This window comes from Corvus cornix, chromosome 1, assembly GCF_000738735.6.
Source record: "Corvus cornix cornix isolate S_Up_H32 chromosome 1, ASM73873v5, whole genome shotgun sequence".
Classification (NCBI taxonomy): domain Eukaryota; kingdom Metazoa; phylum Chordata; class Aves; order Passeriformes; family Corvidae; genus Corvus; species Corvus cornix.
This window is the reverse complement of record NC_046332.1, coordinates 92,538,461-92,562,595: the sequence shown is the minus strand read 5'-3', so window position 1 is coordinate 92,562,595 and position 24,135 is coordinate 92,538,461. Positions and strand designations below refer to the sequence as shown.

Genomic DNA, 24,135 nt, shown 5'->3' with positions numbered 1-24,135 from the left:
CAAAATACTTTTTGTGAGACAGTGTTAGTGTTTCAACTTCCATATGCAGGGATTATTTCTGAGTATGCCTAATTCCTCAGGGAAGACCCTGCAGCAAAGTGAGTGCTTTAGGTCTGTGTTGTAGCAAACTCTTAAGGATAGTAAAACTCTAAAGGATAGTTGAGAAACACACCAACCCAAGAAAAGAAGTAGTATAAGGTCTCTCTCATTTCTTTCATTTTTAAAAGGTGTTGAAAAGGAGAGAGAAGGCAATATCAAAATAACAGAGCACATAGAAATGAACAAGGAAGCAAGAAAGCAGAGATGGAGAGAAGAATGAATTAACACAAAAGTGGAAAGGAGGGAACATGTTACTGTAGTCTCTGCAGCTGCAAAGCAAGAGCAGTGCTGTGTTGAAGGAATGGAAATTCTGCCAAACTAAGTAGAAGAAGAGAGAGACTTTCTTGTTTAAAGCTGTCCAAAAATGCTTAAGGGCCAAATGCCAGCCAAGAATAACCATGGCATTGTGTGGTCCTGTGTAAAGACAAGGAGGGAAGAAAAGAAGCATATCCTTTAGGCTGATGTTGGCATTGGAACATACATGTGTAGATTGCCCATGGAAGAAGTTTTTTTAACAATTGTGATGTGTAACCATGAAAGCAATTCAATGGCAGATGGGTCTTTTAGTGAGATCAGTGGGAAGAGACAGCATTCATTGCTCTGAGGGTCAAGATCACAGAATCATAGAATATCTCAAGTTGGAAGGGACCCATAAGGATCATCAAGTCCAACTCTCTGCTCCTCACTGGACTAAAACTGTTTACCTAAAACTAAAACATATGTCTAAAGCATCCTCTGGATGCTCTTTGAATTATGAGTCAACTGAGGGAAGAAGATCCTTTAACACAACAGTATCAATAGAATGGATGCACCAACAATCTCTTTCAAGGTCTGTCCTCCAACAGCCTCCAAGTCCAGATGACAAGGTCTCCTTTGGGATCGCAGCTTTGAGCCCAGACCTGCACTCCAGAGCCCAGACTACATGTGCAGAGATTAAAAAAAACATTAAATACAACTGCAAATTTAAATCATTAGCAAAGCTTGGCGAGTACCCCTTGAATGCTGAAATTACAGCTCTCCAAATCAGTTCCTATTAAAGGCCCAGTTCCACGCTGTGTAGCAAGAAATCTCTGAGCATCTGACATGTGAAAGAGGTATGTAGGAAGACAGCAGTGATCTCCCTCTGGTTTGATCCTCTCTGTAACTGTGGGTAGGCTGTAAGGACAAGAGGGAATGCGGCTGCATCTCACTGAATCAGATAATTAAAACAATCAAAACTGCCACAGCCATAAAAGCAGTTCTAGAGAGAGTCTACAGAGATACTCCACAGCATATTAATTTGCAATGACTTGGAAGTTCCCTTTGTTGCTACTGAAATCAAAAAAATGTTGCTGTTTCAGGATTTTCACTCATTCAGAGACACTAACAAAGTGAAAAAGAAAACTTCCTGTCAATGTCAAGACAGATTACTCAAGATTACACAACAACATCAAACACTCCATAGGATTATCAGCAATGCAGGATCTTCCCCTCTAACATATGGATTGCATGATTCCCTCTGGATAGGAGGAACATGAAGGCTGCAGATATGTATGAAAACACCATATAACAGTCTCTGTGGCAGTCTCTGATTTCATATTGGTTGGGGCAGCATTGGCTTCAGTAGTTACTTCAGTGATGGAGAAAACCACTGATCCCCTCCCCTCACATATAGTTCTTTATTTGGTGGTTGATATTAGCAATTAAGTGTTTGCAGTCACAGGATTCACCATTGAACATTGGAGTACGTCATTAGCTGGTAACAATACTGAGATCTTTGATGTAATTTTATTTTAATTGGCCTCTTAACTCATATCAGTGAGAATTGAAAAGGATGGAAAAGACCTCTCAGATCATTGGGTCCACCTGTTGTCCTTTTCTGAAATATTTTTACTATTATAGAGGAAGAATAATAACTAATACTGATAGTGCCCATATAAGAAAAGATTCAAAATCAGAAGAATACAGACAAAACTCAGGAATATAAGCAAAAAGAGGATGCGATTGCCATACAAAATACAAATCTCAACAATAGCTGCAGTCAGCTATCCATGACTTCTAGGAGAGAAGTCCTAGGGCAATCGTATGGATTCAGTGGCTTCAGAAGAGCAGCCTGATCATGAGACATCCTACACTAACTCAGCACCAAAAGCAAAGGATAAGAAGACCAGAATTTCTGTAATTCTACTGTATCCCAAAATCATAAGCAACTATCACAAATACCTGTTATCCACAGCTGCTGTTCAGAAATGAAAACTTAGAAGAACCACTGTGCCTGCCTCCCAACAGTGGAGTTGGTCATTTACTGGTCATGATACTAGTTTAGTACAGTCAAACATGCAGTACACTCAAACAAACTTTAGTACAGACCAGCAGTCTAAGTTGCAGGTTCTATAACCCAGATTCTTCTAGTGAAAAATACCAGGCACATTGTATTGGAGCTGGGAGGAGGCCAAAGATTGACTTTGCCTCAACTACAGAATTTGTGAAGTCTTGTCAGCAGATTTGTTTCAAGGGAACTTGGCAGCCTGCTAAGAAGTTAATCTACTCCTTTTGATTTCAATTTAAAAGGCTTCCTCTTGAGAGTGATATGTCTAATTGTCCAGAAAGAAAATGACATCACAGCTGAATCCCCACCTCCCTTGCCCTGTGTCCAACCCCTTCCTGGGGCTGTCTCACTGCCTGAACGTTACCTCTTCTCTACAGTTTCATTCCTCTTACACCACGAAGTGCAATTGACTGGTCTGCGTCCATCCCCCCTGGGAAAGGCAGGTTACCCTGCAGGATAGCCCACTGGGAAGCACTGCTTTCACTGTCAGCACTGTCAGATGGCCAGAGGACAAACCTCTTAGCCTGGACCTGCAGGTCTGAAGCATCACCCTCATGAATCAGAGCAGCTTCACCTGCATGGCCTGGGAGGTGCCTCTGTGTCCCAGGGGTTCAAGCAAAGTAGGGGCAAAGGACAAAAAAAGTCACAGATGCGGTTCATTTGAGAGCAAATTTAATTAACGAATTCCACACAACTATAACCACAGTTAATACTAGCACCAAAGCCATGTAATGGGTTTGTTTGCTAGAGAGATTTGCAAACCACTTGCACTCAGAACTGGAGCCTTCTCCTCACTTACCCTGCTCAAAAATTAACGTCTTTCTATTGCAAAAGGCAAAACAATTGTTTGAAAGACAACTGGTTTTTTCTAAATTTGTACTTGTAAAACGTGATACATGGATGCTTCAATCACCTGACATAATGCCTTTTTTGCAAACAAACTCAGAAACTTTCCCTCCTGCAATATCTGAATAGAAATATATAAACATATAGCAGGAAAATAAACAAGGAAAGAGAAATAAAGTAAATCTCGATTACTTGAGATATATTCTAACATCAATTTTTGAAAAGAAACAATACTTTCCTTTGACACCATTGGGGTTTTAACTTTAGGTCTTAGGACACTTCATAAGCAGTAAGGCCACTCCTGATCTGCTTCTACAGCTCACTCCTGTACAGTAACCACAGAATTTCCCTACTAAATGACTACTATTTGTAATACTAACCTTGAAAACAAACAAAGAAAAAATTCGAAGTATATAAGTTTGTTATAAATATATCACAGTATTGAAAGTTAGGATAATCAAATGCTTTATATAATTTTCTAACAAGAACATTCGGTCTGAATCCAAAACTCTTGGCTATAACCAAAGTGATTTCAATTAGAACAAGAATTTATTTAAAAGGATTTATGTTTTCTTGTTGAAAAAGGAAATGGTGCTTTCTATAAACAAAAGAACATGTGATTCCTTTGACACAGATATAAGTTACAGTGGAAAAAGCTCAGAAAGCTTCAAATAAAATTGGCATTTGTTTAAAAGGATGATTTAACAAGTTGATTGCATGAGGTTCAATCAGCCCATACAGTCTGGTAATTCTAGAAACATCAGTGTAAAAAACCCTGCTTTTTTTGCTTTCTGCTATCCAGTGTCACACAATCACATGACTGAAAACATGTTGCCTGCAGAACGGCAGACACCGATCCCAGCGTCTGCTTGCACTGTCCCCAGCGGCGGCCGTGTGTCCAGCGGGAGGTCCCACACCTTCGGTGCCCCCTCGGCAGCTGTGTCACACGTGAGAGCTGCGCCTGCCTCGTGTGCCCAGCGACACACGCAGCCGTGGCTCCCTGGCCTTGTAGTGCTCGTTGAAGTCCAGTCTAAAGCTCAGGAACCAAAGGCTCTCATCAGAACTGGTTGTCAGCATTTGTAACTTTCAATGCCTGCCATGAACATCAGAGTCTCCAGTGGAAGCAGCTTGGTCTTTTAAAGCATGTTCCCCTTTGCCACTGCCTCGGGACAGCATTCAGGATCCAACCTGTGCCAACAGGAGGCCTCACCTTGAGCCCATGTTGCAGGTCCGACACCATCCAGGCCAGCATTAGAGCACTGCTTGCTTCACACAGACCCATCTAGTGTGGGTTGTACAGCAGCACATGGCACCCCAGAACAGCAGAGGCTCTGCCCATCTGCCCCAGCCAGCTTCCAGCCATTTCAAGTAAAACCTAACTCCAGTCGAATAATTGGTAGAAGCTGTCCTAAAATTCGACCCAAGATTTCCCAGGGACGGAGATGTGCAACATTTTGACCCAGCCAGCAAATTTCTTAGATTTAAAACCCCCGTGCCAAAGGCTAGGATCACCAGAGCCTCCAGAAAGGGTCGCCAGTATTTTTTATTGGGGGACACTGTTACCTTTTCCACTAGACCTCAACATGAAGCAGTGAGCTCCTTTTGACAATGCAGCTGTTCATTCAGTGAGGCCATGGCTTAGCTAGATGGAAAGTAGAATTCTTAATGATAGAAAAAACTACAATATAATTAAAAATAAATGGCTGATACAAGTCACAACCTTGTCTTGAAAAAGCATAGCCTATGAACAGCACACATTATTACTTTGTCTCCACTTTGAATCAGAATTCATAATTCGTATAAAAACCGAAGTATCCCGGATTATGAGGCCACAGCTGAAAATGCATCATTTGTAATTCTCCGCTGTCCTCTAAAGGCTGCTTCAGGAATTTCAGTCTCTGAGTTTGAAAAGCAAGCTGCTTCTGCTCTGTATCCATGTACTAGAGCACAGGTCAGTGGGTCCAAGAAATGTGAGAGGTTTATGAAGAGCTTCAGCTGCAGCTCTGCAAGTCACTGCAAAAGATTGGTCTGACATAGGACGCAGAGTGATCACATCTGTGGCATGTGTGACACTGCACTGTCAGCATCACTGGCTCTGGCAAGGTATGGGATCGGCAGGATTTCTATTCTTCTGCATCCTGATACAGTTAATTCTGCTGGTGAGGTTTGGAAGTCCCTCAGCATGGCCAGGTGCCTGTTACAAGTAATAACGTGCATCCAAATCAGCTTGCCAAAACTGAACCAAAAAATCTGATCTTGTTTGGTACCTTGCTACCCCTTTAAAGGTGATTTTGAGGAGTTCTTTATAAATAAAGGAGAAAGGACAAGCCTAAAATAAGCCTGCAGTTATAAAATTGCCCATTAAGAAACTCTCTAGTTTAAGCCACAAGCAGATGTAAACTTCTTCTACACAGCTATTTCTTCTGAGTCACTTACAGTGACTCAAGGACATGGTAACATTTATTATTTTATTTTGCTTCCTGGCTAGCATCCAATTACTCATTTTATTGTAATTATTTCCTATTCTGTTATTAATGTCTGTTTTGATCTTTTCATTTGAAGGAGATTTCTTTAGATTTCCAGAACATTTTGCCTGTGAAATACTGGAACCTGTGCACATATTCTAACTCTGGGGTAAGTCTGGATCTGATTCTGGCTTTGTCTTAAACTTTAGTTGTGTTAATAAAGTTGCAATGAGTGGAAATTATTCTTTTCTCATTTATCAAATACCACTTTCACCCCACATTTATGTTCTCTTTATGCTTTCTGTTCACCACTAAATGGTGCAATTTCACTTCTCTCCATCTGATGATTCAATTGCTTGTTGTCTAGAGAATTTTAGTTTTTTGCTTTTTTACTCATCATAATATGCTCCAAATCTTATTTTTACACACTAGGTTGTTAAAGAAAAGCTCCCATTTGCCTTTTTAATTACTGTTGCAAGCCTGTCTGTAATTTCCCTGTTTCTTTATGCTCTTCAGCACAGTTCAACAAAAAAAGAGGTAAAAGTCAGTACAAATATCCCTCTTTTAAGGAGTGAAGGTAGTGCCTTGTTAGAAAGAAAGGCAGAATACTGTGTTGTTTGCCTCCCTCTTGGTAATTTTTGGAAAAGCTTTAAAGGGTGATGAAGTGGCCTTGAGCAGCTTTGGGAACGTTCCCATTGTAGAAATGAGAGGCATCCTAGATGCCTAACTACCTTGTTCTTCTGGCAGGTAACTCAAATGCAAATAATTAATTTTCATTTTCTGTGGCACTGGAAGAATTCATACACGGGGTAATCACCGTGTGACAGCTTTTTGCTATCATATCTTTTAATGTTCTGACTGATGGTAATAATCACTCCAATTGCATTTTCTGTACCCAAATGTTTAGCTAACTTAATTGCTGTTCTGATAACTTCTGAAGGAAAACATTTAACATAATTTGCTCCACAAAGAGCTAAAGTAAATTAACTGCGCAGTGATAGAAATTTCACCTCCTACACTCCTCAGCTTTTCTTGGTATGTTTTTCTTTCTCTACTATTTCCTGAGCATCTCTTTGGCCACCATTTGATGCCTTTCAGGATTCCTGCTCTCTTCTCTGCTTTTCTCTCCTTTTGTGAATGAATATCCATCACTGGTTTCTTTAACTCTCCTGGCCTCTGTGTTCTCTCTGACCCCATACAATTCTGGTCAGCTTTGGCTTTTCACCTGCCCTTGAGTTTCTATTTTCACTCATGCAGCACTCAGGATTTAGTCCAATGATGTTATGAAAGAGTGTACAATATTGGGTAGTCAAAGTGTATTAGCAAATAAGCTAACTTTGGAACAAAAAGAAAGAAAATAAATACTGACTGAGGTACCTTTCCTGCTCTTCCGGTGAAAGAGAGTAAGCACCAAGTTAAGCCTTAGGAACCATACTCACGCCCTAAAGACCAAGCTAACAAAAATAGTTAAAATACTACATCAGGGAGCCTGTTACTTTAGGGAGTCCGAGTGGTTCATACCTTAAATTCATAGTATTCCTTGTCAACATAAAAATAACATGTTTTCATTTATTTTAAAATTGTGGTTCAGCAAGCCCTCAGAATGATATATGACTTGTTAAATCAATGGCAGTAGAAACTTTTATATATTTTACTTGTAATTGTTTATTGTTACCGTTGGTATTGTAAATAATTTTGTTTTGTTAAATAGGGTAGAGCAGGCAATGGTTACAATGCCCTTGTAGAAACCAGACAGAATTAATTCCTCTGACTTCTGAAACAGCAGGTTCTTGTATCTGTCCCTGCTCTACTTGCCAGTATTTGCACATCTCATGCAGCTCTCCCAACTTTTTCCTCTCTCCAGTTAGCAGAATCTTATTAGAGGCTAGAGTGGCATTTTAGGTTTCAAGTAGTCAAAAGATGATTTTCAAAATTAATGAGGCACTTTGCAGAAGTCCCTGAGCACCCTTATGTGAGTGTGAAATATATTCTGTCATCTCTGAGGCTGCTCATTCAGGTGAAAGTTGAAATGAGTACAAATGTGCACACCCACAGCTTGTTTCTAAGGCCAGCTTTAGGAAACATTCATGCAAGATCACAGACAACTCCAATATTTAAGTCTAGAAGTTTTAAACAAAGCTTCAATTTTCTGTCCAAATGCCTCCCTTTTTTAAAATCACTTATTATCTTTCAACTCTTAGTGTGTTTAAAAAGTTACATATGTACTTAAAGAGTGTCCTCAATACTGAACAGAGTGGTTAGATTAGCATACTGGAAGTTATAGCTTCACATTGACCAAAGATAACTGGCCATTCTTGATAGAAATGCTATTTTAAAAGGTTGAAAAAATTCTTGTCCAAAACATTAACATCTTACATATGTGACAGGAGGAAGATAAAATCCTTCCACGACTAATTTTAACAAAATAAATATTGTAGCTTCGGACTTTTTAAAAAAAATAGTTTGCTCCCGTGTAAGGCTGAGAGACCTTGGCATTTATTCACTGCATCTGATATAAGAGGAGAAAACACACAGGGCCTTGAGCAAAAAGAATCACTTAAATAAAACTGGATTATGATTATATTCTGTCCTTGATCTCCTACCCTAAGCTTATAACTAATTCACTGGAAAATACATTATATCATGAGCTTCTGCATGTCCTAGGGGATGCTTCTAAAATACTAAGCTGCCTCATACTGTACCTTGGTGCAGTCGAGCTATTGTAACAGAGGGAGATCAAACTTTCAGGGGTTGTTTTTTAACTTTTTCTTCTTGAGAGTTCATACTGGTTAAGATATTATTTTCCTTCAGTTACCAGAACAATATCCCTTGTAGTTTAAAAGAATAAATATTTTCCAGCTCTTTTCCTTTTAAAGTATTTGTGATAGTGGTAGCACCCCATTGACAGCCCTTCACCCAGAAGAGTGTCCCATATTGTATGGCATCCTAAGTTGGGTGACAGTTTTATTCCCAGTTTCTGCATTTCTACTTTTACTACAGTTTCTCCAAAATTTCTTCAGGCCTTGGAAAACCTGAAAAGGAAGGGGCCGAGCGTGCAGGCTGAGTTAGCAAAGGCCCTGGGACAGGATACAGTGACAAGGAGCTGGGTTTTTTCCAGCCTGGAAACATGGCTGGAGACACAGACCCACAGCACTATTTGTATTTTCAGACACTGTAACTCTAAGAGAAAAACACTGAAATTACCAGCCAGAAGTGTGCATTAAAAGTAAAGAACAGCCTTGTATAGTTAATGTGTTGCTAAGAATTATTCTTTAACAGTGACTGTAGTATATAACTTCAGTATTGAAAAATAGAGGTGAAAATCTCATGTTTCTCCTCAGAAATATACCTTAATGGTGTTGCTGCCACCCACTACAAGGAAAGCCACTTGTGCAGTCACAGCAGCAGGAGCCTGTCACTATATCTGTTTATGTAGAATTCAATATTGGTCTTTGGGCACAAATGAAATATAAGATCATTTCTCTCCCACTTTTTTTCGGAATTGCTGGATCCATTAGTCCAACAGAGGTGAGGTTGTCACAAGAAAACCCACATAGATTGAAATAAACATAACAGCTACCAGGTTAGAGGATAAGAGACTGGTGTCTCCCCGCAAAAGAGCATGAGGACAATGGGGTCCCCACTGGTCCCCTCAGCCTGGCAGTCAGAGCAACTCCTGCAGCAGTGAAGACTTTTCCCAGATCAACATCTTGCTGTAGAATCACCTCAAAATGATCATCCACAGCATGGCCACTACTGTGGGTTTCCTGGGTACTGCTGGATTCATTTGAGGAGCAAAGAGAATTTAACTTTCCTCTGGAACTTGTCCTCTAATTCCAACATTGGTGCTGCCTCTCTGGCCTCTGACTTGTCTAATGATGTGATCATGCAACACCCATCTCTCAACCCAACAGCCGAAAGAGTGCCCATGCAGCTAACTTTCTTCTGAGTTTTGGTCAAAACACAAATAATCTTTGCTGTTGTTCCAGACTTGCCAACAATATGTTCCCACCACACTGGCAAACATGGAGTTATTTCTGGCTGTCAAATGATCCATGACCTTATGATGCCAAGCTGAGCACCCTTCAACCTTCCCTTGGCTCACCAAGTAGCACCGGCTTCAGAGTCCATCCTTGCTCACGGCTGAAATGCTGCCTGCACACGACACCCCGTGACAGTACCTGCACCAGCAGGGCACAGGGTTAAAAGCCCTACATGTTTTAACAAAAGCAAGGATTCCAAGGCCTGCACAACAGGAATCCTGGTGTCCAGAGAGCAAACCAGCTAGTCCAGGGCTGCAAGTCAGCACACGGTCCCCATCAGAGCTCACTGCCATGATCACTCACAGGAGCCTTACCTGAATGGCCTGACAGGTGCCTCTGTCTCCCAAGGGTTCAAGCAGAGCAAGGGCAAAAGGCAAAAAAGGCCTCGGACCTGGTTGATCTGAGGGTAATTGTTAATTAATGAACTGCACACAACTCTCAGTTAGACTAGTACCACAATCCTGCAATGGGAAGCGATCTGTAAATCAATATGCTTCTGACTGGAAGATTCTCCTTTCCTAACCTGTGAAAAAATCATAAACTTTCAATTACAAAAAGCAACACACTTGTTTGAAAGATATTTGTGTTTTTATTTTTCTAAGCTCGCACTTGTGGAACATAATAAATGACCTGATATAATGACAACTTTGCAAAAGAAGAATCCCCCTCCTCTCCCCAACATCTGAACAGCAATATATAAATATTTACAATGAAAAAAATAGGAAAGAGAAGAGAATGAAGTCAACATTAGCCAAGTCAGTTTGTTTCTATATATCTGATTTTGAACACTAAGTATTCAAGCTTAACCAACACTTCCCTTCAGTACCGAGGCTCTAACCTCATTTTTAGATCTTATGTGCAACAGGTACACTCCTGACTCTGCTTCTATAGTTTGCTCCTGTACAGTAACCATAGAATTTCCCCACTAAATTTTTATTTCAGGTTTTTAACTTTGAAAACAACAAAAAAATTAAATATAAGTTTATGTCTCCTGATACAAAGTTTCTCACACAGTCAAACACATCACAACACTGAAAATCAGCATAACGAAATGCTGTATAGCTTCTTAACAAGGACAATAGGTCTGGGTCCTGATCTGTTGGCTTTAACAAAAGCTCTCTTCAAATAGAACAAGTACATATAGAAAAAATAACCTCCTTATTTTCTTGTTAAAAAAGGAAATGGTGCTTTCTATAAACAAAAGAACATGTGATTCCTTTGACACAGATATAAGTTACAGTGGAAAAAGCTCAGAAAGCTTCAAATAAAATTGGCGTTTGTTTAAAAGGATGATTTAACAAGTTGATTGCATGAGGTTCAATCAGCCCATACAGTCTGGTAATTCTAGAAACATCAGTGTAAAAAACCCTGCTTTTTTTGCTTTCTGCTATCCAGTGTCACACAATCACATGACTGAAAACATGTTGCCTGCAGAACGGCAGACACCGATCCCAGCGTCTGCTTGCACTGTCCCCAGCGGCGGCCGTGTGTCCAGCGGGAGGTCCCACACCTTCGGTGCCCCCTCGGCAGCTGTGTCACACGTGAGAGCTGCGCCTGCCTCGTGTGCCCAGCGACACACGCAGCCGTGGCTCCCTGGCCTTGTAGTGCTCGTTGAAGTCCAGTCTAAAGCTCAGGAACCGAAGGCTCTCATCAGAACTGGTTGTCAGCAGGACCAAGAACTGCTGGACGATTCCCTGAGGGGGAAAGAAAAACCCAGAGACAGCTAAGAAAACAGCCCTGGTGCATTTTGCACAGGAACATCAGGTGGTGCACAGACCTGGTAAAGAGGCAGAGAGAATCTGGGGAAAGGCAAGCACAAGGGTCCATATCCAACAGTTAACAAATCAGATATGCTGGATTCATACTTTCTGCAAAAACCCAGACCTTCATTTTTATTTTTCAAGTATCTGCTGTGCATGCCAGAGTCTCCAGTGCAAACAGCTCAGTCTTTTAAAGCTTGCTCCCCAATCCCTGTGCCCTGCTGGCACACTCCAAATGTCAGAAGACTCCCAGGCTGCAGAGCAGCTGCCTCTGCGTGCCACTGCCTCGGGACAACATTCAGGATCCAATCTGTGCCAACAGGAGACCTCACCTTGAGTCCATGTTGCGGGTCCAATGCCATCCAGGCCAGCCTTAGAGTACTGCTTGCTTCAAACATACCCATTTGATATGGGTAGTACAGCAGGACTTACACCCCAGAACAGCAAAGCATGTGCCCAGTAGGGCAGTCAGTGCTGCAGACCCAACTAGACTGTGCATTTGGAGTGATTTGATGGGGGATTTGCACTTGGCATGTGGGAGGCACACCTCTGCATCCCATCTTCCCATTCAGCCCTGCAAGAGTCCTGCAGGACACAGGAAAGCAGAGGACTTAGGGAGGATGAGAAGACTCACTTGAAGAGCTCATTCCTAATCTCCACTAAATATTAACATGAACACACCCACAACTAGAGCACTCCATTATCTCCAAAGATGACCAAGGCTGGCCAGGGGAAATCCTGTATGGAAAATCCATAGTAGGGCTCAGCATGAATACAGTCCAAGCAGGCAACACCTACATTGCCAACTTGTAGCAATCTTGTAGAGCACATAAACCACAATTTATTTACAACCTACACTTAAAGACTTAGGCTCATTTTTCTGGGGAATGGTAGCTTTCGCATCAGATACAACAAATTAAGACAAAGCCAGAATAAACTACTTATAGAAGATAGCCTGCACATGTTCTCCCAAACATCTTATCCACTGCCCACCTCAGTGAGCTTAAAATTAAGTGTTAGGCCCTTAATAAGAAACTTTCTGCAGTATTTACTAAAAATAACTTGCAAAGACAGTGAGGAAAACATGGAATGCAGAAGGAATTCTATCTTTTTCCCCCCCTCAGACTACACCAGAAGATAGCTGTTACTTTCACTACTGGAGGAAGAAGACAACTTATATGAAATGACTCTTGTCCTTTGTCAGGGAACATAAATGATCATAAAACCTTTGACTACTAAGGAACAGTGAACACAGGCTTACAAGTAGAGAAGGAAAAAACAAAGATCTAGATCCACAAACCACACACACGAGAATATAGAAGTTACACCTACTCAATATTTGAAATTCATTTCTACACAAAGCTCAGCGTATTTTAGAAAAATATAATTTGAGAGGCACCTGGTAAAAGTGAGTGAGTATTCGCAGCTGTGAACACATTTTAGGTATTGAGTCTTGAAATTCTTTCATCCTCTTGTTCTCTTCTTCCTCTTCTGATGCAGTTACACCCCACTTGCCCTACATAGAAACCAAACAAGAGGTGAAACATCATATGATTCAAGTTGCTAACTGGGCCACCCTCTGCCCAGCTACATCAGGTTTCTAAAAACCAACCATTGCCACAGAAAGACAAACATAGAGCCTCCAATATGGAAACTATCAGACCCCCCTTGGGGGTTGTACAGCACATGAAAGAAAGAAGAGGTCAGCAAAGCAGGCAAGTCTCACACCAACACTGCATGTCACAGTCATGCAGCAGGGAGGCAGACATGGAGCTATGGCAGTTTTTGCAAAAGGGTTCCATTTACTTCATCTAAAAGAGCCCTAAATTTCTCATCCTCCAAAGGCCACTAGAGAAATCAGCTTAGATTTTGGGCAAGACAGAAATCAAAGCAGTTGCTTGAAGTCACTAGCAACTGCTGCTGACTTTTACATCTGTCCCAACTACATTTTTCATTTTTGCTGTACCTCTACATGGTATCTACAATCCTCCACATATAAAAGGCCTCAATTCATTTTCACATTCTAGTAATATTCTTATTGCACCTCAAGCTCACGCTGCTTTTTTCTCTCTTCAAATTGCAACCTCAGCTGCAGCTCCTCCAGAGCAGCTCTGTACATTGCATCTTGGGCATTCTGGAGCTCAATGATCTGGTCAAAAACTGCTCGAAGCTGGTTAAGAAGTACCTGTGAGACAGTCAACAAAATAATTGATTTTAATTAAACAGCTGCACAGCACAAGAGTTTTAGGTTACCACCTTTCTCCACAATAGGAGTAAATAAAAAACCAATCTTTTTTACACAGCCAGAGAGGCTGTTTTGCAAAGCCCTAAGGCAGCTGTTGCATGATCACACAGCTTCTTAGGACGAAAAACAACCGGCCCACACTGCAGCAAGTTTTTTATCAACATGTGTCACTATGTCTGGACAGTAGGTACAGAACCTATCATTATAAAATCATGTATCAGAGGAATAAAAATGATTTTTCCCTTTGCTCCTACCATGTTAAAGAAGGTGGTTCCTAACATATATGCCAAGATCATAAAGTTACAATTTCATGCAAAGGAGAAGACTTACCCTGGAATCACTATCCAGCAAGCACCGAGCTATGATTGTGTCCAGAAAAACTTCATGAGCTGCAATGATGTGATCCAAGTCCTGTGCTTGTTGGACCTTGTTCCAGAGTTCATCCCATGAACATTCAAGCACCTGGAGCAATGATACAGGATTGGGCCGTTTTGATTTGCTAGATGACAAGCTCTTTGAAATTTAAGACACACAACACATACAGAATATTAAAAGTGCTTCATTTTCCAAGTAACTAATTGCATGGGTAGAGTATACCTCAAATGTAATGTAATACTGCATTTGATGAATGAAATGGACCATTTCTGATGCCAGAACGTGACACTGATGCAGCACCCCAGAAAGCTCTGTAAAAAAATCCAGAGATGGCATGTTAAGGACTGCAAGGACAAGCACAGCCAACAAATCAGCTTGGTAAATTTTTTGTCACCAAATTGAATACTTCATAACACAGCCACTAATAATCTTATTGGTAGCAGCAGTGACCTTCTGAGGCCAGGTGTCCTCTCCCGCCCACCAAAAGTTCTTAATTATAAAACAATAAACTTGAAAGTATTACTGTGACATAAAGAAGTGTAACTCTCAATAGGTATTTTTTACTGAAAGAAATGTAGATTGATTAAAAAAAATTCAAGAGTGAACCAGTATGGATGCTCACAAATATGACTATATTCTCTAACTGAGAAATAGGATCAAAAAGTCCCAGTCCATGAAATATACACCAGAGCCACTACATTTCAGAGCTTTCTTATTTCTTCTAAAATATCTTTCTCTTCTCAGCCTCTTCTGTTCTTAGCTAAACAAAAGCAAAGGGAATAAGTGAAGGTAAAACTAGTAAATTCAGAACTGTGCATGTATGAGACTAAATAGTTAACAGACAGCACAAGAAAGAGGGAGACATGGGGTACAAATAGGAAGGCCTAAAGGAATATGACTACAAAGGGATGGAAGAGTTACAGTCTCACAACTGGGCCAGCATAAAGATACTTGTATTAGTGTGACTTTTCAAGAAAGGGACCAAGGATTAAGTAAAACAACAAATAGGAAACTTCCATTTACAATAATGCTGTTTAACCTTCATCATCACCATTACCTACCCATTAAACAGCCAGCCAAGAGAAGCAACAAAATACAAAATTAATCTGTACATCATTCATCAGACCTTTTTTCCCCCCCCCCCCTCTTAACACACATAAAATAAAACACAGTCATGTAAATCCATTTTACAAGCATGTCATCCATCTGGACACCTCTCACCTGGCATACTTTTCAGAAGTTTTGCATTGCACATATGTCCTTTCCATATATCAGTAAGAATATACTCCATTCTCTTCGCTCTCCAAAGGAAATTAAATACTCTTAAGTAGTGGCTCATGCACTCACGTGTAAATACCTACAGAATAAAGAAAATATCAGTACAAATTAATAGACATACCATATGTCCTGAAGTACCAAGAACCTCTTCACAGTCCATCTTACCTGATCCATGCAGTTTATTGGTAAATATAGCAAAAAAAAAAGTTTCCTGGAACTCCCAGAGCTTTTGGAAAGATCCTCCCTTGAAGGCTGTACAGTTACCTAGCATTTAAGTAGGCAGAGGGCACTGCTGGAAGCATAAGAAGGGGTGAACATAAAGCCTAAGCCTCCTTTAAAGTTGCACATGAAAATGCCTCCTTGCTGGTCAGACTCACAGTTTGTCCTGCTTAAAAAAAAAGTTCTTTACAAGTTCTTTATCGAGGCTAAATACATTCTGATAAACAGTGCAACTACCGATCAAATGCCATTTAGACAGCATAAGTAAGTTCTCCACAAATACATTCTTCAGTTCCTTGCAAATTTTCCCAAATTAACATCTACAGACTAATAATTATCAAAGAATAGGAGCACTCAATTTATTAAGTACTTGCTAAAAACTGCTGGAACAAATGAATTACTGATTTTCAGTAATGACTGTTTTAAATGCAGCTTTTCAGCACTCACAGTTAACTGCTAAGAATTGAGATTTTTGTTTAACTGTTAATACAGTGGGTACATCCTAGATGCCAAAAATACCATCTCTGATCTCACACTGCAAAACAAAAAAAGGTTACCTCAATTAAAAAAAAAACCACTTAGCAATTTAATTCAGCACCCAAGACACATTCAGAACCAGCAGTGTATGACATTACCGTTGCTATTGGCCCATCGACATGATAGTCCAGGCTGAAGACATCCCATCCAGTGTCCCCAGGAGACACCTGGATTAAAAAGATATGCTACTGTCAGTGTATAATCAGAGCATACTAATGCTGAAGACCAACTCTTGCTTACTCTTTCATGAGCAAACAAGCCTATGAAAGGCCTATGAGCAAACAAGCATCCACATCAACAAGAGATACAGGAGTTTTTTGCTGAAAGTAGCAGATTTAGCAAAAATTAATCAAACCCTGTGATACAAGGGTGAGACTCATCTCACACAAATATTGATGTTTCTAATGTCAGTGTTTCTCCACTGAACACAATAAAGGAAAATAAAGGTAAGGAAAAAATTCTTTGGCATCTGAAATACTTATTTCAGATGCTATAGCTCATCACTAAAGTCTCACCTCTGGGAATGAAGCTTTCACATTAATTAAAGTTTCTTACCACAGGTCTCTTCCATGAAATGTGCTTTCAATGCTTTTCTTTTTTTAACTAAGGGCAAGAAGAAGACACACACCCCAACCTGCCCCTTCCTGCTCCAATTCTTGTAAGAGCAACAGCAGTAAGAGCTGTTTGGAGAACCTCAAATCAGGGCCATCAGCATAAATTTCTGTTAGGCCCCAAATAGTCAACCTTGTACTGTCAATGGCTGCAAACCCACATCTTGAAATACAAATAGACAACAGACAAGGAAAGGGAAAATAAGAAGACTTACTAAATGACCTTTATATTATTCAAAGTACACTTCAGTGGTAAGGAAGGGGAGAAATGTACTCATATACACACACAAAATAGATGTCTGCATGTATACACACACACAAAGGTATGTTTCAGGTCAGAGTCACCACGATGCAACAGACCTCCAGAAGTCGAACATCCAATCGCTTGAGAATCTCAGGATTATCGAACTGGGCATTTGTTGCCCTCACTGCTGTTTCCAGGATTCCAGTTAGATTATGCTGATATAAGGTGGTAGCTGGTCGTGCAAGCTCTGGCCTGGTGGTTATGAAACAGTCATAGCACATTACTGAAATACTCTGCAGCAGGAATTCAGTAGTTACTGCAGCACACAGCAAAACTCTTTTCTAAGAGACATTAAAAACTTCTCGTATTACTCTTTCAGCCTTAATCATGAAGAAGCAGTGAGCAAAATATTTGCACAGAGTATGAGCAGAGTATGTGTGTTCATATGTAGCTATACTCCTGAACATTAGCATGAGGAGTAACTTAATCCTCATTTAATGCCAGTAATTTGAAGTTACCAGGATTGCTAGTTTAGCTAGTCTGTAATCTGAGTTGCATTCATATCTAAAATGAGGCAGATTACATCATTAGCACATCAAACCAATAATTTCACTTCAGTTTTCAGAAACCTTCTGATCGCCATCTTGCAGGCTCAGAAGTGCTGGCAGAAACACAGAAACCCACTCCCCCTCTACGTAACTCCAACTTTCCAAAGAGTTGCAACATGCAGGTCTTGTACTACCTCTCTCTTTCCCTCAGGATCAGTACTGGAAAGCCTCTTACTCCTTCTGCCTCAAATGTAATACTGACTCCACAAACCAACCTTATTCTGCTTCACATTAAAAAGCATAGTCATACACAAACTGCCAGCAGACAATCTTGATTTTGATTTACAAACAAGTTAATGAAAGCTCTATTACAAAGCCTGACCTCTAGATCAAAGAAAAGCTTTGCAAACAACCCTTCTGACTGACTAAATTTCATCAGTAGCACCACCATGTAAAAGTGAGTTCTCAATACACTTTAAGAACTGGAATCGGTAGTTGTGGGTGCACCTGGGTGCTTAAAACAGAAGCCAGTGAGGAATCAATTAGATTTTTTAAATTGCATTGAGGGGTTTTGAAACAATGTTTTGGACCAAACACCCCCAAAATACAGAGAGGCCTAATAGTCCCAGCAGCGCTAACCAGCAGCATCAAGAGCAGCAGAACTTTTCTGCTTAAATTTGCTGACAGGAGCAAGAGAAGTGCCAACATCCTCAAGGCTGTCACAGGGCTGGCATAAAGATATCTACATTAGTGCAACTTTTCAAGACTTTGTGAAATGGTACTGTACGTATGCCTAATCAAAAAGGAAGAACAAAATTTAAGCCTCAGGGTCAAAGAAATTAAATCCAAAATAGAATTTAAAAGTTATTACTCAAAGGTTTAATTGAACAAGGTACTTAGAGGGTCCTCTTCAAAAAGCAAAAAAGCTTCTGTGCTGATCATGCACAGAAGCATCAGAAATTCAACACAATTACCCTTCCTATTGTCTTACTTGAGCAAGTCCATTAAATGCCTGATAAAGTCTCCTTGACCAAGTAACAAGTAGCGCCTCATGGCCTGCATGTGTTCCAGCAAATTGTACTTCTTATTGAGAACATCCAGCAGGTATTTGCTGGTTTCAAAATAAGCTGCATCAATTTTCTCTTGAAATGCGTTTTCCAGATCTGTGAACAAATCAGCAGCTAAAAGAAAATAAAAATTAAAATTAAATTAGTAGTTTTCCAAAACTGAGGCAAACAAGCTTTGGAGTTGAAACACACACAAACAGAAAAACTGCCATTTCTTCTGATCCACTCAGCTATACATTTGCCATAGCCAAAGCAAAAGCAAGTCTAAAGCAGCCTATACTTCAACAATATTACTTTTAATCTGTGCCCAGTTTGTACTTTCCAGTACAAGCTCGTATTATGTCACTTTTACAGAAAAAGGTGGGGATTTTTAAGCTTGCTGAAATATCACAGTTTACAAATGAAATAATTTATGGAGATCTAAAAGCTCAGAGTTAGGAAAAACCTTTGTTGGGGAGAATCTAAATCAGAAGACACTTCTAAGGGTCTGGGGAAAAATAAATCAAAGAATCAGGATGTTAAAAAACTCAGAAGAGAGTTTCTATATATAAAAGAACGAGAGATTCTCGTTTTACCTGGGGGACAGCCAGCAACCTGATATTTTCTCTCCATCTTTAACGCAAGGCAATTTGGGGACAGAAAGCAGGAAGCAGTAGAAAGTAGTAGGAAGCTTATTTCACTGTTTTCTATAACTATAAGCTTATCGAGAAAGGGACTCAGGTAAAGTTGTTACAAGATAGCAAGAACTGCAGCCTCTTCAGGCAACATGGAACAATACTCCAAATACTGGATTGCCAACGATCACAAAAATCAGACCTTCTTCAGCATTAAAGGATATACTCTCACTTTAACTACTCAATTAATAAAATGCTTACAAACTGAAGAAATAAGCAGTGGCTCTAATAAAGAAGTCACTCTTTAAAAAGGGAAAATTCAATGTCTGGTTCACTGACATTCCCAGAGGTTTCCAAACTATGATTCAGTAACCAGTGAAACTCTCCATAAGACACAAAAAGTGCAAGAGATGTCAACAAGATGACACTTTTATAATACATTGCTGTGTTTAAAATCCTTACACAAGAGAAATACTACTTAGTCAAGTAACACACATCAACCTTACAGATGTGAGAATTAATACAACCTGCAGTAAGTGCAAGTGTCCTTCCTCAAGATGCTGTGAGCCTTACAGGCAAAACAAGAGGGAACAAGCCAATCCAGAGAGAGTTACCAGCCAGTATCTTCAGCCACTGGATGCAGAGGTTGGGCCTAGCACCAGCTCAAGGCACAGGCAAAGCCAGAAGGCAACTCCCTGGCTTGTCTGTAGCCAGCCCACCATGTCAGGCATGCTGGTCCTCACACAGGGGTGAGCGTGTCTAAGGCAGTACCTCTGAGACACACAGACCAGTCTCAACTTCTTACTGTCTCAAGCAGGAAAAGCAGCCTTTCCCCTCTCCTTAGTACTGATCCTCTTGCCTTGAAGGAAGTGACCTGGCCACAGTCCTTCAACTCAGACTGGAAAGTTCAGTTTTACCTATGTAGTTGTAATGCACCACCTTGTATAGACACACACACCCCAGCACAGGCAAAACGCAGCATTCCCGTTTGCCATGCAAAACTGCTAAAAAGGTTGTTTACATCAACAAACAAGAGGCCTAGGCACAAGTTTTGAAAACTGTGCAAAATGATCTCAGAACACTGAAAAGCCAGAAATGGATAAAGAAAGGGTCAGACTAGAAGCACTGACAGGCAGGTCCATGAGCTGCTACTGAATGTAGTGTCATTCCTGGTCCAGAAGACCCCAAACTATGGACTACAACTACATGTTGGGGCTGAGGTCACTTTATCTGCCTTTCTTACTGTTCCTCTCTCCCAGAAGCTGTAAAATTCCCTGCCAGGCAAGATGACCAACTTCTATACAGTTATGTCAGACCTCTTGTTTTAATACATGTTCAGACAGTTTTCTACACCCTGCTTACTTCAGCATCAAAAGGAAGCTGGAGAAACATGATCATTAAGATCCCAAAGCAAATGAAAGCAATAACACAGCCAAACCCATGAAATATTGAGATTTAAAATGAGAAAAAGCATCCAGAACTCAGGCTGACATCCTAGCTTTCCATGATCTTAATAATAAGTAATTATCTAAAAGGACTTTCAGAATATTGTCAGATGGCACAAACAAGCATGAAAGGAAGCATTTCCAACATCTCTGACAGAGGATGTTCTTTCAGGATTAAATGGGTAAAATGCCCTAAACGCAAATGCAGTTTCATGCAAAATTAAAGCAATGCAATACCACGAGGTATTTAGGCTGCCAACCACAAGGTCAGCATGCCTTCAGCACACTGCAGATAGAGTAACATATTTCTAAAACTATGCTTCTGTCTCATACAGTTATTCTCAGCACTTAAGATAATGTAGGTACTTTGAAGCACTCATCCCCTACATAATAGGAAACCTGCATTTGCACAGATCTTCCATTCAGTCAAGGAGAGAGAGAAACAAGTGCAAATTTAAAGTAATATTGGAAAAGCACGGCCATAAATGCTGTATAAAGTGGTGAAAATAGTGCAGCCAAAGAATGTTTTTTCCTTTTTTCCAGGAGTAGCTGGCATGATGATTGTTTAAATGCATTTATAGCCCTTATTCACTTAACCCTGACCCCTCTCTGCACTTTAGGCTTATCTTTGACTAAGCAAGCACTGAACATGGTACAAGAATCACATTATTAGATGACTTATTCTTCCAAATGTGGGTGGGATTTTATTACTAGAACATTTTTCATGGAGGTACTCATGCCAGAAATCCATACTGTGAAGAGTTACTATTAAAACTAATCCAAGGTTATTTGGGGGGAAAAAAAACCCCAAACCCAACAACCCCACATACACAAGCTTTAAAGTTATTATGTAAGTAATATTATGTTCTAAAGTGTAAAGAAGGATATTCTTTGAAAACAAGAATTTGACAGAAAAATATTTAGATGATTAGCATCAGAAAACTTACAGCTCACTGGGATATCTTAACAGTTAGACTATCTTTGGTATATTAAACAAGTTATCAAAAGAAGTTACAGAGGCAAAATACCACTTTCACCAGAAGGCAGCAATCATTCCTTTCTCTGAGATGTAGCGGTATCCTACACAATTTTTGCTTAGTATTCAGACATAAAGCCTCTTTGGTTTAGATGCTTACTATTTGCTATCTTTGGTCATAACGATGTTAATTTCATTGCAACAAACATGCCACCAAAAAATAACTCCAAATGATATACAAGTTCTCATTCATTAAAATCGAGATCTGTTTTAAATAAAATAAAATAAACTGAAGGAATTCTGATAGTTAAGTTTTGGTTCCATGTTCAACAGCCAGCAACCCCAATTTTAAGTAATCTTCAAAAAGAATTTTACTAGCCTTCCACATACTTAATTTTTTTTGACATATTGGCATGGTGCATTAACAGAAAGGTTAAAAAGGCTTCTGTCCTGTTTTTATTGCTCATTCTCTTATTTACAACCAATTGAGTATTTTTATTTTTCAACCACAAAGTTAACTCAGTATTATTACGGAATTGTATGATGAAGTATATTTGATGAGAAGTCGAACATACTATATTCTTGTTGCAGCACTCAAGAATATCCCTGCTCCCACCCCAGCTGAGGCAGCTGAAGGCGAACTGTTTTTTAAAATGATTTCATTCAGAAATTCAGTACATTAACAAACATCCAGCAAACCTATCAAATTAAGAAAATTATGCACATGCATCAACATACATCTTCTGTAAAAAAGAAGTATCCATTATATTATCTATATTTTAAGGCAGATGGGACTTTTGTACTCCTTTCCACCCCACCATCCATAAAGTCAGTTTACAGTCTAAAACATGTATTGTACAGGAGGTCAGTTCAAAGGGGAGACACTGAATAATATGAATACTGTACCATCTTTTGAAGACTCTGCAGATTTTGCAACAGCAATCATCTTTGTGGATGGCGTTTGATCATGACAAACTTGATGCAAGAAGTTTATGGATTTTCCTATTAGAAGAACCTGAACAAAACAGGATTTTTAAAAAAGTGATTTGCACATAAAAAAACACCAAATGAAGAAGCCGCCCACAACCACCAGGACAACAAGATATGCTGTCATCTTTCTGTGCCCTTAGTTTCACAATCCCAACCTCAGCAATCCAGAACAGCAATGCTAACATGAAAAGGTTTTAAACACAAAGTTATTTTCCCCCAGTTTAAGAGTTAGAGAATGGAAAGGAAAAACAGTCCTACTGTCTCTTCCTCAGGAAACAATTCTAAAATTCCTGAGAGGATTATTCTTTGTTAAATTTGTCCTCTATTTTCTCAATAGAAATCTAAGCAGCAGCATAGGGCAAACAAATCACCAGAAGATGAACTTTTAGATTCATACCTTTTTTGATTGCTCCATTGTAATAAAAGAAGGGATCATTGATTTCCTCAAAGTATATTTGTCATGCCACAACCGATCAGTTTTAACTGTAGGATCTGAAGCTACAAAAAACTGAAGATTGAAATAAATATTAAAAGCAAAAGACTAATGTAAATTCTAACCTATAGTTTCACCTATTATTCCTACTATTTTAACAGATGGAGAGGAAAAAAAACCCACAAAAAAACCCACAATCCCCAAAAAATTTTGCAGTTGATACGGTGATCAAATGCTATAGTCTCTCAACTCCACACAAGAGAATCCTCTCATTTGTAAAAAACTAAAATGACTTTATTAGTTTTGTTGAAGTGAATTTTGGATGGATTCTGTCCTTATCCTGAGGACATACACCCATTTTCTGGACACAAACTTTTTTCACTGCCTCCAAACACCATTTTCTCCAAGAATGCTCAATTGTCTTAGTTCAAAACTGTCTATAATACTAAAATTGTAGCTTTCAGTACAACACATCCAACAATAATTTTTAAGATTAAGAACACTCTTACAGTGCACATGCAGAGGTTAGAGCTAACAAAGACAAAACCTCATATCTGGGGAGTAGCTGGGAAAAAAAGAATCTATTTTACACTTCTAAAAGAAGATTAATAGACATTTTACATAATGCTGACCTTAAAGATCAGCTGTTACTGTCACTCACTTAAATTTTAACCAAAATAAGGACATTCCAAAGAAACAGCATATTTCACTCTCAAGTAAAATTACTCAGATTTTCTCAGAAGTGCTCAAATAATTTTAAAAAATGATTCTTTGCCTTCTTGGAAAAAAAATTTTTTAAAAATCTAATCACTTTAAAAAGACTGTAGTGATTGGAGACAGGAATGTGTTGAGAGAATTTAAAAAAGCATAAAAATATTTCCAAGAAGAAAAAGGACAATTACTGGAACTTGATGTTACAGAACTCACAACAAATAACTCTGCAGAGTTTCTATTCTGGAATCATAAAGCTCTTCTACCTAGTTTGAACTTACTTATCAAGGATAATAGCATGCAGTCAGAGAAAGATGAGCT

At 39.5% G+C, this 24,135-nt stretch overlaps 1 protein-coding gene across 3 annotated transcripts in view; it reads right to left on the bottom strand.

Moving 5' to 3' along the window:
• Nucleotides 1-4,029: 4,029 nt before the first annotated feature.
• TUBGCP3 (tubulin gamma complex associated protein 3) overlaps nucleotides 4,030-24,135 on the bottom strand; it is a 56,806-nt gene continuing 36,700 nt past the window's right edge. For 2 of the 3 annotated variants that reach the window (XM_039549859.1, XM_010394331.4), the window contains exons 12-22: nucleotides 23,068-23,178; nucleotides 22,587-22,695; nucleotides 18,570-18,759; nucleotides 17,147-17,282; nucleotides 16,274-16,342; nucleotides 15,363-15,498; nucleotides 14,364-14,452; nucleotides 14,097-14,228; nucleotides 13,566-13,706; nucleotides 12,921-13,037; nucleotides 10,328-11,455 (exon numbers count right to left, since the gene is read on the bottom strand). In XM_039549859.1, coding sequence (XP_039405793.1) covers nucleotides 11,297-11,455; nucleotides 12,921-13,037; nucleotides 13,566-13,706; nucleotides 14,097-14,228; nucleotides 14,364-14,452; nucleotides 15,363-15,498; nucleotides 16,274-16,342; nucleotides 17,147-17,282; nucleotides 18,570-18,759; nucleotides 22,587-22,695; nucleotides 23,068-23,178 — 1,389 coding nt within the window. In that variant the 3' untranslated portion in view covers nucleotides 10,328-11,296. Of the gene's footprint in view, nucleotides 4,299-10,327; nucleotides 11,456-12,920; nucleotides 13,038-13,565; nucleotides 13,707-14,096; nucleotides 14,229-14,363; nucleotides 14,453-15,362; nucleotides 15,499-16,273; nucleotides 16,343-17,146; nucleotides 17,283-18,569; nucleotides 18,760-22,586; nucleotides 22,696-23,067; nucleotides 23,179-24,135 lie in introns of those variants that run through there. The other variant, XM_039549865.1, reaches the window with a different exon arrangement.